The following is a 15,077-nucleotide window of genomic DNA, read 5'->3' as shown; positions in this document are numbered from 1 at the left end:
GTGGGGGTGGGCTCCTGATCTTACAGGGGGCTGGGACTCCACGTAGGTACCAGGTCTCAGCTCCATGGCCGGATGGTGAGTGACACCGCTGTCTCGGCTACCTCTGGAGCTGCTGGAATGCAACCTTCTGGGAAAGAGGACAACCAGCCTTCTTCAGGAAGGTCATCTAAGGGTCTGTTGCGGTAGAGAGAGCTGGCACTGTGGGCATCTCTGCTGCTTTAAAATCCCACCGCTCTATCCAAGATACTGCCATGGGTCAGTCGAATTACGTGCCATCAGGTGAAGACCGCATTGCTTCAAAGAATCTTTGTTGTCATTTGATTTTTAAACTGAGTATCTGAACATGAAGCTGTAGTTCTATCTTTGTCTGTTTAATCTGTCCAACACAGCATTTGGTTTACTGAGCTGGGAGGCGTCCCTGGACGCCAGTAGCCACGCCGTCTGCAGACCTAGAATTTCTCCGACTCGCCGAGATGGCAGCCACACGGGGTCCAAACCCCACCCGGACGCCACTGAGGCTGGGCTGGGCAGACCCCGGTGCCCTCTTAAAACAGCCCTTTGATCTGGTTTCCATCCTCGCCCCCTGCCCCCCTCCCCCATCTGCTTTCCCCCCGGGCTGTCCTGTCGGCGGTGACACAGTGCTAACGCCAGGGTGCTGGAGGCCACCGTGAGCATTGCTCACTCACAGCGGGCGGATGAAAAGGCAGTGCAGATGTAATTTGTTTTCAATGGCTGTTTCAAAAGAATAATTGTGGTGACATTGCGGGATCAATATTATAGATTTTTGTTTTCAAGTACACTGTATGTGTGGTGCTAAGGGGAGGCAGGAAATACAACACTGCAGCCTGAATACAATAAAAATGGATTGAGGTCTGCGGGTATTTGTCGGCTGCTAGCCATCACGGGTTTGGAACATCATTGGTGGGATTACCGAGTTTGTCCTTTGGGTGGGTATTTCATGGTGAATGTGTGCACATTTCCTGTAGTTTTCCGCCTCTGCTTCTTTGGGGACCTGTTTCCTGAATCCGTGTAAAGTAACTGGAGGTGAGTTTCCATGACCCGTGGCTGGGCTTTGCCGGCTACCAAGCGGCGGTGACTGGGGCTGGTGCGGGAGAAGGGGGTTAGATTCCACCGGAAAACAGCAGCTTCTAACCCAGAGCAGGTGCAGGACGACTCCGGCAGCCGCCGTGTATTTCCCCCAGCTCTTTGCACAGGGCTTCTAAAAGGCCCCCTTGCAATGTGTTCGGGTCCTGTATGGACCTGGGGACTTCTGAGATTGCGGGTGCCCGCCTCCAAGCTCGCTTTCCGAACGTGGTAGACTGCAGCCTCGTCCTTGGCCAGGATGCTCTGTAGAGAAGCACTTTGCTCCAGAAGCTCATCTGAAGGTAACAACTGTCACTTTCAAACCTGTGATCAGCAGAGGAGGTGATCAAGGCTTCCGGAGGTCAGGCAGGTCCCCCGGCTTGGGCTTGGGCAACTAGACAAAAATTCGGATCTCAGGGTGTGATTATATGAACAAAGAGTTTGTCATATACAGGAGTTCCCATGGTGGCACATTGGAAATGAATCCGACTAAGAACCATGAGGTTGCAGGTTCGATCCCTGGCCTTGCTCAGCAGGTTAAGGATCCAGTGTTGCCATGAGCTGTGGTGTAGGTGGCATACGTGGCTCGGATCTGGCATTGCTGTGGCTGTGGTGTAGGCCGGTGGCTACAGCTCCGATTAGACCCCTGGTCTGGGAACCTCCATATGCCATAGGTGCGGCCCTCAAAAGACAAAAAATAAACTAAAAGAATTTGTCATATACATGTAGTAAGATGTCCATGTAGTAAGGACATGTCATATACGGGTAGTAAGCATGTGGTAAGATGTAAAAGAGAGCACGGTGCTTGGTTCCCCCCCAGTCTTGAAAGAAATGGAAATTCTGGCAAAATACCTTTCCGGTTGCTGGCTTCAAATTGTCAGTGAAAATGATTTGTTTGGGGGCGAGAGAATTGCCAGGTACACAGTGGGATTCAGGACACCTGGGATAGGAGAAGTGGAGCATGTGGCCTAATTGACTCATTTCTGAGTCATGGACATTCTTGGGGCCCCGCCTGGTCTTTCAGGGAGGTTGAGGAAGCTTTGCATGCTGACTTCCAACGGAGGGTCCCTGCAAGCCCGTGAGCTTGGTTCTTGGGTGGTCACATTTTGTTTGGATATCACAACCTCATTTTTGTTTTCTTTTTCTGTCCTTTTTTAACAAACTGAGGACAACCATAACATGGGGAGGATTCACTACAAATCCAGGTCTGGATTCTTTGGAAAAAATCAGAATATCCAGCAACACCGAACACAGATCCTGCATGGTGGCGTCTGGTGCTAACTCGCTGTGGACCCTCTCCCTGCATTCAGCTCAGCCCGGGAAGCCTTTGGGTCTGTGGGTTCTGTTATGGGGTGCGCCGCCGTGTCCACGGGACCCGAGACCTTTCTGAAACATTTCACTTGGCAAGAGTGGCGAACCCCAGGGGCGCATTCCCCTCAGAGGGAGGCTTTCTAAGCACGGATCGGGAAGCGTAAATATGAACTGATCAGCAGCCTCTGACCTCTGACACCCTATGTTAGCAGCGTGTGTGTCTGTGTGATACAGACTGTCTGGAAGAAATAAAAACCCGAGCATCTCCACATTTCAAAATAGCCAGATGTTTACATTCACACTTCCTGAGGATTTAATTCAATAAACATTCGCCAAGCTCTTCGCTTGAAGTTCAGACAAGAGGCAACGCCTTCTTTCAAGGCGCTCACTGTCTAACAGGAAAAAAAAAAAAAAAAACCCACATGTATTAACAATGTAAGATGTCAATGCAGGTATCGTGTACCGAGCCCCTACTGTGTGCTAGGTCCTGTGACTGTCACTTAAGTCACCAGACGGGGAAAATACCTACAAAAGACATGCTACAGCGAAAAAGACGATTTATGGATGGGAGGGGTTTGAATCCAGTTTAAGAAGGAATTAGCCTCTTAATTTAACAAATATCTATTGTCATCTATGAGTTGGGCACTGGAATCAGGTGCTGGAGCTGTCATGGTGAGCAGAAAATAAACATTAATTAAATAATGATACAAATATATAATTCAAATTATTAAGTGTTATAAAGAAGGAGTACCTAGTGCTAGGAGCCCAGAAGACAGAATAATCCGATCACGTCTGGAAGGTCAAGGGCTCCTCCAGAGAGGACACTGGTCTGGAGGTTGAAGGGTGAGTAGAACAGAAGCCTTTATTTTGTTTTGTTTTGCTGCGTCTGCAGCATGTGGAAATTCCTGGGCCAGGAATCAAACCTGAGCCACAGCAGTGACCCAAGCCACTGCAGTGACAATGCTGGATCCTTTACCTGCTGTGGGTAAAGGATCTCAGAAGGGAACTCACAGATCTTATGCAGAGGAGTCAGTGTGTACAAAGTCTCTGGGGCAAAAGAAAGCATGTGTCTTAACTTAAGGACTGCAAGGAAGATCAGTGAAGCTGGAAAAGAGCAAAAGGCAGAGGTGTGCACAGAGGATCTGCAGGAATGGATTGGTGGGTGCCAGACCAAACCGGATCTTATGGGCCAGGGTAAAAATGTGGTCTTTGTCCCCAGTGGAACAGGGAGTAAGGAGACGTTATGCACGTGTATGAACACGTGGTAACACAAACAGATCTGCCTTTGAAAAGAAGCATTTATCATAAGCCAAGTTTCCCGGGAAACAGATGCTCAGAGATTTGTGTGCAGAACATTCATTGGGGGCGGGGATGCTCTTAGGGAAAACACCTGCAAAGCGTAAGGAGTGCAAGATTGGGCAGAGGGAGACGTTTAACCATGAAGTTTGCCTTTCCTCCCTGATTATATGCCTCAGAGGCCTCAGCACATCCTATGGAGCATCCTGGAGTTGGAATACCTCTGCAGAGATGTCCCACATTGAGGCAAGAGGTTGGGGCCTTGTACCTACCCCCATCTCATCAACCAGTCCATGGATTGGGCTTCCTCTGAGGAGGGGTATGAGCTGGGATAAGGCTATTCTCTTCAGCTGAGGATGCTTCCCAGATACTTATAGTCTCAGGGGCTGGGATGAGTAGCACATACCGCCCAGGACAGTCCAGCCCTTTCTCAATGTAGATCTTCTTGTTTCGTATAATAAAATTGTGAACAGCTCTTCCAGGATCCTTGGGTTTTTCTTCTCCCAGAGGAGACTTCTAAGAAGAGTTAGTGGGTCCTCACCACTGAAGCTGGTCTCCGGCCACATCTGCTCTCATCTCTGCCCTCCACTAGCCATTCTTCTTATCCTTGGCTTGCACTGCTCTTGGTCAGAGGGACACATCCAGTGATCAGACCCTCCTCTCTAAAGAGAAGAGCCCTCTGGTCACCACGTCTTTTTCTAGCCCTGGTTACTCATTCATCTTTCTGTTTTCAAGTGAGGGCGCCAGGGGCAAGAGATGTCCCAGTAGATCAGCTGGCTGCTCCCATCATATAACGATAACCCTATCTCTTCCCCCCCCCCTTTTTTTTTTACACTAGACTCTTAACATAGGAGCCCCAAAGGAACAGGTGACAGCGGTAGCTAAAAAGTGTAACAGGATTCTTGCCAAGTCTGCTGGTGCAGGAGTTCTCAGTCTGGGACTTAGAACCTCTGGATGTGTAGGAACACCAAGCACAAACTCCCCAAGTGGGTCAGTGGGAGGCGTGGTAAGTGGGGCCACTCCTAGCTCTATATCTGCTTTCTGAGCCTATGTCCTCAACTGATCAGGGACAGAGAATCATATAATTTTCATTGCTTTAGGGTGTGTACTGAAACCTGGAGAGGGATATGCCATTTTTTCGGGGTGTCAACTCCAAGTCGGGGCCTGAGTTGTATTTTCAAAGGGTTGTTCTATTGTGCTATCAGGCAGGGCACTTCCTTTGTGGTGTGGGGAGTGAGAGCATCAGGGGACCTCATGCTCATAACCCTACTGTCACACCTTCTGTGTTAAAAAGTGGGTTCCTTGGTACAATACAGCTTTCTGTGAAATCCAGTTTTGGTCTAAACCCTTGGGAGTAGGGCTAGCTAATATCAAACTCAGGCAGGAAAGGCAAACTCATATCCAGAATATGTCTCAATTCTAGTCAAGACAAATCACTGCCTTTTCCAGGATGGAAGCGGGTTCAATGTAATCGAGTTGCCCCCAAGTAGATGGCAGCATTCTTGGGGTATGAGGTCATGTTAGGGACTCAACAGTTGGTCTCTGTCACTGGCAAGTTGGACATTGGACAGTCAGATCAGCTAGATTGTGCTTAGAAATAGGATCCTGTAGTACTGGCCCCATGCATAAACTTTGTGCTACTATGTCCCTCCCTCCATTCGTGAGACCGTTGTCCCAGCACAATGGGCAACGACAGAAGCTGGCTATATTATGTGGCCGAGTCATTAGCACGTCTGCCGTGCTTCCTGGTGGGCATTGTCACGTGATACAAAAATCATTATACCCGCGGGTAGATCCCCTCATGCAGATCCACGTCTATACTCTTTCCCTGGCCTTTTTGTCTCCAGTATCCCCATTATTTTCCTTCCAGACTCTTGAACAAGCAGCCAAGCCATTTGCTGCTGCCCAGGATTCCCTATCTATTCTGATGTCAGGCCACTTATTTTTCCATACAGTGTGAATCACCAGGTTGATTGCCTGGTGTTCAGGCTACTGGAAGATGTTTCTTCCCTGTTGTCTTTCAAGGTCATCACTGCATGGGGCTGTAGTGCCAAAGGGGTCTTCTCAAAGCTTATTTAGAAGTCCAGTGCGCTATCCATTGTGCCACGGAGCCACCTAGAAGAAAGGCTTCCCTTACCAGGAATCGAACCCAGGCCACGGCGGTGAGAGCGCCGAATCCTGACCACTAGACCACCAGGGAGCATCTTCTTAAAGCTTATGTAAAAGCTTTAAATTTTAAAGTTTATTTAAAAATTTAAAGTTTATTTAAAAGCTATAAAGAAGTTCTGGTGTATCTTTGGACCCCTAAAATCTTCCTCAGTTTTGCAGGTCTCCGAACTTTCTTTGGGCTGATCTCCCACCCTCGGGCGTTGCATGTCCCTTACCAAGATTGTCCATTGTCAGCCTTCAGGATCTCTCTGAATTTTGTGGCAGAATGTTGGGTGGTTTCAATGAGATATGACAGAGGCCGCCGCCCTTGGATCATATGCACACTGTCTCTGTTGGCTGGTGCAGGAGCAGTCGCAGAGACTTCCATTTGGCTGTCTGCCCTGTGATCATTGTCACCTGAAGGTCCCGGGAACCAATTTAGAAATTTACCAATGACCAAGGATATCCGTTTCTATTATACATTTTAGGCACTTGGCGATGGCCACCAGGTGGACCTGAGTCCGTGCTGGATTTGGGCCAAGATTTCATTGTTTATCTGGCCCCCGAGTGTGCACACTCAGGTCAGTTTGCTGGGTGGGAAACAGGGATGGTGAACATAGAAGATGGAGAGACGGACGAAACGGGGCTGAATCTGATATGGGTCTCAGTCTGAGGTGGCTCAGCGTTTGATGGAGTGGCTTGAGGTTTCCCAGGGTGTGGGACCGAAGCATGGTATTAAATAGCATAAGGATGTGGTACGCAGGGTGCGTCATGGGGTAAGTTATTCCTTTTTCAACTCGATGTGTTGGAATATTTGCCATGGCTCCAAAATGAACATGTTAAAACCTCTTGGTTGGGAGTTAAGATTGCCTGCTGTGTAGCACAGGGAACTCTCCCCAATATACTGTGATCATCTATGTGGGAAAAGAATCTGGAAGAGAAGAGATGGGTGGATATGGATCACTGAATCATTTTGTTGGACAGCAGAAATGATCACTACCTTGTAAATCAACTAAACTTCAATAAAGCTTAAAAAAAAGGAGTTCCCATCATGGCGCAGTGGTTAACGAATCCGACTAGGAACCATGAGGTTGCGGGTTCGGTCCCTGCCCTTGCTCAGTGGGTTAGCGATCCGGCGTTGCCGTGAGCTGTGGTGTAGGTTGCAGACGCGGCTCAGATCCCGCATTGCTGTGGCTCTGGTGTAGGCCGGTGGCTACAGCTCCGATTCGACCCCTAGCCTGGGAACCTCCATATGCCGTGGGAGCGGCCCAAGAAATAGCAAAAAGACAAAAAAAAAAAAAAAAAAAAAAGAGAGAATACATTTCACCAGTAAAAGTGGCCTGGAAATTGGCTGATTTTTGTAAGTATTGCCTTCCTCCGACTCTCAAGGAAGTCTTCTTCCCTTACCTTAAGAAATATGAGGACCGCTTCCTGCAGAGGAATTAATGAGATGAGTTCTCCAGCCTCGTCCCCACCTTGATGCTGGGTCTAATGACACATGTGACTGTGACAGCTGTGAACTCAGAGGACTCACCCAAATCTCTTCAATCTAAATAGGAGAAAAAAGCATTCACCTTCTGGTTCTGAAATTTTTAATTTAAGTAGAGTAGCAAATACTTTCCAGGATTTAAATGGACTAACTACGAACTCTCTTGGGTCAGAGAATTCCTTCTGAAGGTGTTGTGTTCTCCCTGGCATCTTGTTTATTTGTTCAGCTTGGGGTAGGAAACCCTCATTGGAATTCATTTATTTCATGTTGGCAGTCAAAGGGGGAATAACTCGGAACTCAGGTTTCCTGACCCACAATTTTTCTTTTATTCGAGTAGGAAATCATAAGTATTAGTTTTCTATTGCTCCTGTACCAAAGTACCTCAGACGCAGTGGCTTACCTGATGCAAATTTATTATCTTGCGGTTCTGTTGATCACGAGTCTGACGGAACTTTTGGAGGCTCTAGGAAAGACTCATTTCCTTGCATTTTTCCCACTTCTAGAGGCTGCCCTCGCGCCTTGGCTCATGATCCTCATCTTCAAAGACACCAGAGTGGCGTCTCTGACACTTCTCTCGTCTTCATGTCTTTCTCTCCAGGTCAAAGCCAGGAAAGGGGCTGCTGCTTCTCCTGCAACCCCAAGAAATCGAATAGTTCGTGTGGGCTCCCCTGGACCATCAAGGACAATCTACCTGCATCTCCAGAGTTTGCAGCCTTCATCACATCTGCAGAGTCCCTTTTTCTATGTAAGTAACCACATTCATAGATTGCGGGCTTCAGGTCTGGACCTTTTCGGGAACTGTTATTCTGTCTGCCACCGACTGTAACCTTGAAAAGTCATGAGGAAACTTTGAGTCTAATCTCTGACCTTGAAGTCCTTTTGGAATATCTTCAGAAGCCGTCCTCCTAGATGTGCATCCAGTCTGATTGAACACACTGAGCTTATTGCTGCCTTGAGGGATTTTCTCTGGGGAAGCTCCGTTCGTTCCTCATTCCCACCACTGTCTCTTGGAAATTTATTTTTTTTATTTGTTATTAAGGTATGGTTGATTTATAATGTTGCGCCAATTTCTGCCTTACAGCATAGTGACCCACTAATGCATGTGTATGCATTCTTTGCTCATATTACCTTCTATCATGGTCTATCACAAGTGATTGGATAAAGTTTCCTGTGCTGGAGGTTGGATCTCATGGCTTCTCCATTCTAAATGTAATGGTTTGCACCTACTAACTCCAAACTCCTCGTCCACCCCACTTCCTCCCCCCTCTCCCTTGGCAACCACAAGTCTGTCTTCTGTGTCTGTAAGTCTGTTTCCATTTTGTAGATGGGTTCATTTGTGCCCTATTTTAGATGCCACATAGAAATGATATCCTATGGTATTTGTCTTTCTCCTTCTGACTTACTTCACTTAGTATGAGCATCTCTAGTTGCATCCATGTTGCTGCAAATGGCCTCATTTCATTCTTTTTATGGCTGAGTAGGATTCTGTTGTGTGTATGTACCGCATCTGCTTATCCAATCCTCTGCCGATGGACATTTAGGTTGTTTCCATGTCTTGGCTATTGTGAATAGTGCTGCAGTGAACATAGGGGTGCATGTATTTTTTGAATTGTAGTTTTGTCCCAGTATATGCCCAGGAGGGGCATTGCTGGATCATGTGGTAGTTCTAGATTTAGTTTTCTGAGGAATCTCCATACTGTTTTCTGTATTAGTTGTACCAATTTACATTCACACCAGTGTGGGAGGGTTCCCTTTTCTCCGCACCCTCTCTAGCATTTATTTGTAGACTTTTTAATGATGGCCATTCTGACCGGTGTGAGGTGGTACCCCCTTGTCGTCTTGATTTGCATTTCCCCACTAATTAGTGATGTCGAGCTTTTTTCTTGTGCCTGCTGGTCATCTGTGGGTCTTCTTTGGAGACATGTCTATTTAGGTCTTCTGCCCACTATCAATGTCTCTTTATACTGGTTGGTTGGTTGGTTTTTGAGATCAGTCTTGAATCTGGAATTTGACAGAATGGGCACAGCAAAAAGCTGCCTCAACAGGACTTTGGATGGGTTGCCCAGGGCCTTGCTGCAACATTACCGTGTTTGCAAATAGCTTCTGAGTTTGAGTTTGGACTCTTCCCCCCAGACATAGGATGCAGGAGGTGTCCTTTGGTGGCAAGCATCAGCATTGAGTAGCCTCTTTGCCTCGTGAGAGCCCGGAAGTCAACAATGTTCAGTTCACATGATTCATTCATTCGCTTGTTTGTTCACAAGTATTAATCGAACCACAGCTATGTGCCAGGTCATTCTAGGTACTGAGAACCTGCAGTAAACAAGACCAAGTCCTTTCTCTCATGGAGCTTCCATTCTAATGCTGGGGATGGGGCAGGAATAATAAGCAAAGAAGACCATATTGTAATATCTCAGAGAAACAGGTGCTAAGATGGAAAAATAGAGCAGAGTAAGGGGAAGAATAGAGATTGATGGGGTTGTCCTGTGAGGGAGGAGGCATTGAATCAAGTTGTAAATGGAGTCAGTGGTGTCCCGTCCAGAACTAGGGGGCGCTGTGGAGTAAAATTCTGAGACTTTAACCAAGGTCATTCCCCTCCCTCCTTTCATTACCGGTTTCCCTGGCTGCCCCCTGCCAGTCCTCCCTCCAGTTGAGGCATCTGACCACCCCGGTTCCAGGAAAACTTGCCAAGGCAAAACCAAAGGACATGGGAAGCAATCCTTTCGAAACTTTCAAAGCAAGTTCTAGAACTCAGAGCAAAAGGTTTTGCTTAGTCAGAGCCAGGCTTTGTGCATAACAGGATCCCGAAGAGCTCAGGGTCTGAAGTTTATATCGAACAACAGATCCAGAAAGATGGGGAAGCGGCCAGTCTCCCGGGTCCCAAGTGAACATTCTGTGGCCGTGTGGGAGGCTGAGGGGCTGGAGAGGGTTGGAGTATGTCTCCTGCCATCCACGACAACGATGCCCTGTAGTATTTGGACATAAAACTCTGGACAGAACTGAGAAGGGAATCCTCTTGCTGAAGGCGACATGGCCAGTTCATTGTGAGATTCTGGTACTTTCTGCTCCTTGTCCCAATCTGTGATCCCAAATCCTAGTATTTCTTAGTTTTCCCTTGCCTTCTTCACTGAGTGCCTGCAGGGAGTTTGGTCCCCAATCTTAGTCCTGAGGACCCCACATGTCCAAGTGTCCTTAGCAGAAGCATCAGGGTTGATTTCAGCCAGTGGGGTCTGGCAAATAGATAGGATGAATGGGTCTCATGAGCAATCCCATCACCTAGAATATGCTTCTGAGACATTTCTTTTGGGCTGGTTCACTTTGAGTCAAGGCGCCCCCACCTCTCTCCTTTGGTTACCGTAAGTTTTTTAAAGTCTGTGGGGGTGGGAGGGATGGACTGAGGGTTTGGATGGCCATATGCACACTGAGGCCAGCGGGGACCTGCTCTAGAGCACAGAGAACTCTACCCGATATTGTGTGATCATCTCTGTGGGAACAGAATCTGAAAGAGAAAGGATGTGTGTACATGGATAACTGAATCACTTTGTTGTACAGCAGGAATTATCACAACACTGTAAATCTACTCTACTTCAAGAACACTTTAAAGACACGCAAACAAAAATCAAGGCGCTCAGGGAGTTTTTGCTGTGGTGCAATGGGATCAGCATTGTCTCTGCAGCGCCAGGATGCAGGTTTGATCCCCAGCCTGGCACAGTGGATTAAACGAATAATTTTGCATTGCCGCAGCTGAGGTGTAGCTTGCAAGTGTGGCTCAGATCTGATCCCTGGCCCGGAAACTCCATATGCCCAGGGCAGGAGGGAAAAAAAAAAATCAAGGAACTCATTGGAAAGGAAATACCTGAACACTTCCCTTTTGGCCTGTTCCCATGGACTGGCCCAGGAACCCCTCAACATGGTGGCTGAGGCCCCAGGGGGCCCCACCTCGTTCACATCTCTCTTTCCCAGGGTGTGAGGGGAGCCTTGCCCCCAGCAGGTTGATCACCCCTAGGTTGAGAGCTAGCATATTAGCCCAACACTCAGGGTCCTTTGAGATTGGGCTTCATGGGACAGTTTCTAACATAACTGGTGAAGCCTGGAAAGAACTGCAGCTCTGACTAATGAGGATGGAACCCCAGCGTGGCCGTCAAAACAGCTGCAAGAGCCATAACCCCCGTTACATGAAGAACTGGGCAAATACCTTAACGCAGAAAAACTGCATGTGGACCCTGGCAGAAATTATACTTTTATAGTTCTTTTTACTATCAACATCACTCTTTGAGTGCCATGGTATTTTATGAAAACTTTTATTAACGTTTCCAAATGACCTTACCCTCGTGGGGGGGGGGGTCTCAGTCCCGGGAGCCGTAACCTATTTAAAACATTTTCCTCTTTACAAACACAATAAAGTCAGCTGTCTTCAACAAAGATTTGTAGATCTAATTAGAGATAGTTTGGAAAGAGGTAGTGCGCCTCTGGGGAACGTCGTGACAGGTTGTGATCTTTGCATGCCAACTTTTCCAACGGCTTGGCGCCGATGGATTGTTTCAGCTTCGGGGTGTCGTGGTCGCAGGATCCGCTTGGAAATGGCTCTGGTGTTGGGTGAGGATGGTTAGAGCCTGGGCTGCCCTAATAGGGCAAGAGATGCTGGATGAGATGGAGCTGGTGGTGGCCACCCTGTAGCTTCTCACGTGGCTTGGCCAGAGGAGGTGAGGCGGGCCAGAGGCGGGGGAGGGGGGGGAACCTGGGGTTGGGGGGTAGGGGAGAGGCGGGCAGGAAACGCTGGATGAGACCAAAGACAAACAATGCCTTGCCTTTGACTAAAGTCATCTAGGTTGTAAATGAGGCTGCTCCCTGGGGAAGTGCCTGGCTTAGGTGGCAGTCGAGGGGGCAATTTTTCAGAAATGCTACCTCTGGCGTTCCAAAGGCGGGGTTCTAAAGGCTGCCCCGCTTAAATGGTCTTTTTATGCAGCAAGATAACGGCAGCTCGCGCCACTGCTACCTCAGGCCTATTTTCTGAGGAATGGTTGCATTCAGGGCGCTTCTCATTTGTCAGAAGAAATGCGGAGCGGCTCTCCAGGAGTCCGCGGAGGAGGACATCACTTCTCTGCGAGCTCCGCCTTGGGTCAGTGTGCAGCTCGGCAAAGCTGTCCCCCGTTGCTTCACCCTCCCGGGGACGCTCTGATTTATTAGGATTCAACAAGCCATATCCTCCTCCTGACTCAGTGCACGGGATGAACACCCGCTCTGTCCCCTGCTCTCTTGGCCCTTCCCTCCGGAGCCACCAGGCAAGGGAAGGGGCTGTGGCTCCCCGGTGTCTTGTGGGAAGGGGAGCCGAGCAGGTTCTACTGTGCTGGGGCCAGTGGTGGCGCTCGAGGGGCACAGCCGGTCCAGGAGGGGGGCGGGGCCGCCGGGCAGCAGGCTGTGGGAGTGCCTGGCCTTCTGGTTTTCTCTCCAGGAGGTGTGACAGTGAGATCACAGGCTTTCCAAACCTGGATAAATGAAGCCAGAGTCTTGGTGCTTGAATACGGTGACTTTCTCCAGTGTCCGTCTGGGGTAGGGGGTGGGGGTGGGGTTGGGGGGCAAAGCCCAGTGAAAACAAACGCTGGACCCCTCTGATGATCATCTTATAGCCATTCCAGCTGCATTTCCACAGGAGCTTCCTTCTCTATTGAAGCGCATTAATAAAGCACTGCTCTGGCTGGACATCCATTTTTAAAAATTATTTATTTATTTATTTATTTATTTATTTATTTATTTATTTTTAGAGCTGCTCCTGCTGCATATGGAAGTTCCCAGGCTAAGCGTTGAATCCGAGCTGTAGCCACCAGCCTACGCCACAGCCACAGCAACGCCAGATCGGAGCCACGTCTGCTTCCTACACCACAGCTCACAGCAATGTGGGATCCTTAACCCACCGAGCGAGGCCAGGGATCAAACCCACATCCTCGTGGATGCTAGTTGTGTTCGTAACCCACTGAACTGCAATGGGAACTACCTTATCTATTTATTTTTATTTTATGGCCGCACTCCTGGTGTATGGAAGTTTCTGGTCCAGGGATGGAATCCGAGCTGCAGCTGAGACCTATGCCACAGCCCCAGCAACACAGGATCCTTCAGCCATTGTGTGGATCTGGGGATGGAATCTTTGCAACCATAGAGACAATGGTAGATTCTTAACCTGCTGAGCTGCAGTGGGAACTCCCTGGGCATCCAGGGAGTTCTAAAGCTTTTCATTTAGCATGGATTTCTTATATTATTATTATTATCATCATCATTGTTCTATAAATGTAACGGCAGTCTGATTTGCATCTTACATCCTCTGTCATCTCACCTCCTTGTGATGGCCTTTATCCCAGGGCACCCAGACACCCTCTTCAGCAGCTCACAGCATGGACTCCCTGCTGACTGTTCTGAGCACTGAGATCTCCCCTGGGAGATCCCCTGAAACCCCCTCACAGGGCACTGGTAAGGATTAAACACATGCACAGCGGCAAGGATGGCCCCGGCTCGTGCTGAACAGTCCATAAGCAGGTTTGCCAGACTTTCACCATAGACTTTTCTGGGCTGGTGGCCCTACCTGGCTCCTCTGTCTCTGCTGAGACCCAGGAACTTTCTCCACCACTCAGGGTATTGCACAGAGGCCCCTGTGCATGAGGAAGCTGGCCACAGGAGCAGGTCAGGGCAGGACGGTGGAGGGGTCCTGGGGTGGAGCAGTGTTGCTCCCAACCTTCTATCTTAAGTCAGGCCTGGCCCATCTAACCTGCTCTCTGAACAGGCTCCATGTGGCTGATGAGCACGTGTGGAGTCCTTCTGCCCTGGGGGTGGGGAGCTGTTGGCCTTTGGCCTTAGGCAGATTGGGGTCTGGGTGCCTCTGATCTCTGACCCAGGGCTTGGTGCCCAGCAGCACAGCGTTCAGGGAGGTGGGGCTGCCAGCCTGCAAGCCTGGCATGTTCTGAGAATCACTGCCTGCTTGTCGCTCCCTTTGAAGGATGTTGCTTTGCCTCTTCTGGAGTCTGTGACCCACTGAGCGCTTTTGCCCACTCGTCTGGCCATCGGTGTAACCAACGTAGAAATACATCTCAGGGCCCCTGGGAGCACCGAGCCTTGGGAGGCGTTCGGCTTTCTTCCTGTTTGTTTAGGTGGAGGCTGGCAGAGACTGTGGATTTGTTCATTTAAATGTCTCTTCCTCTGACTTGATAATTTTTGGCTGAATAATAAATTTGGCTGATGCGTCAGTCTTATTAGGAAAGGGTGGTCCGTTTAAGAGAACCACAGCGTGAGGCCTAATTCCTAGAATTGTGAGATAACCTTTTCTTCCTTCCTTCCTCTTTCCCTTTCTTTTCTTCCCTCCTCCTTTGTCCTTCCTTCCTCTTTCTTTCTTTCTTTTTCTTTCTTGCTTTCTCTTTCTTACTTTCTTCTTGCTTCCTTTCACAGCTTTTCCAATTGAGAAGCTTGTTTGAAAAGTTTCAGACTTGGTTGTGTAAGCCATCAGCTAGAAACTGTTGCCCTCCCCAGTGCAGATTTATTTTCAATGCCCGCATCTTGGCTTCTTGCTCCAGAATGTCAGCCCTAATGCTACACAGGCATTGGGTGGTCAGGGGTGGTCCTCTCACTGCTCTGGAGACAAGAAACCTCTTTCCTTGAGCCCAGTTGTGGAAGCAGTGACAATGCCCCAGGAGGCGAGAGACTGTCAGTGTTCACATCACAAGGACCAGAGATACCTTTTCCTGGGAAGAGAACTGACAAACCTTCCCTG

General features: G+C 48.8%; 1 protein-coding gene across 2 annotated transcripts in view; it reads left to right on the top strand.

The window, feature by feature from the left end:
- The window catches only part of LOC110261352 (uncharacterized), a 600,020-nt gene that overhangs the window by 329,431 nt on the left and 255,512 nt on the right, over window positions 1–15,077 (top strand). For both annotated transcript variants that reach the window (XR_014805973.1, XM_084960354.1), the window contains exon 6: window positions 7,926–8,072. Coding sequence is in view for 1 of the 2 variants with exons in the window: in XM_084960354.1 (XP_084816480.1) it covers window positions 7,926–8,072 (147 nt within the window). In the remaining variant the exon portion in view is untranslated. The remainder of the gene's footprint in view (window positions 1–7,925; window positions 8,073–15,077) is intronic.

Source organism: Sus scrofa, chromosome 6 (genome assembly GCF_054392235.1).
Source record: "Sus scrofa isolate SSC_HxYL_T2T_F1_AM1 chromosome 6, Sscrofa_HxYL_maternal_Yorkshire_Landrace_v2.0, whole genome shotgun sequence".
In the NCBI taxonomy this organism is placed as follows: domain Eukaryota; kingdom Metazoa; phylum Chordata; class Mammalia; order Artiodactyla; family Suidae; genus Sus; species Sus scrofa.
The sequence above is the reverse complement of the archived record's forward strand: the minus strand, read 5'-3'. Positions and strand labels throughout refer to the sequence as shown.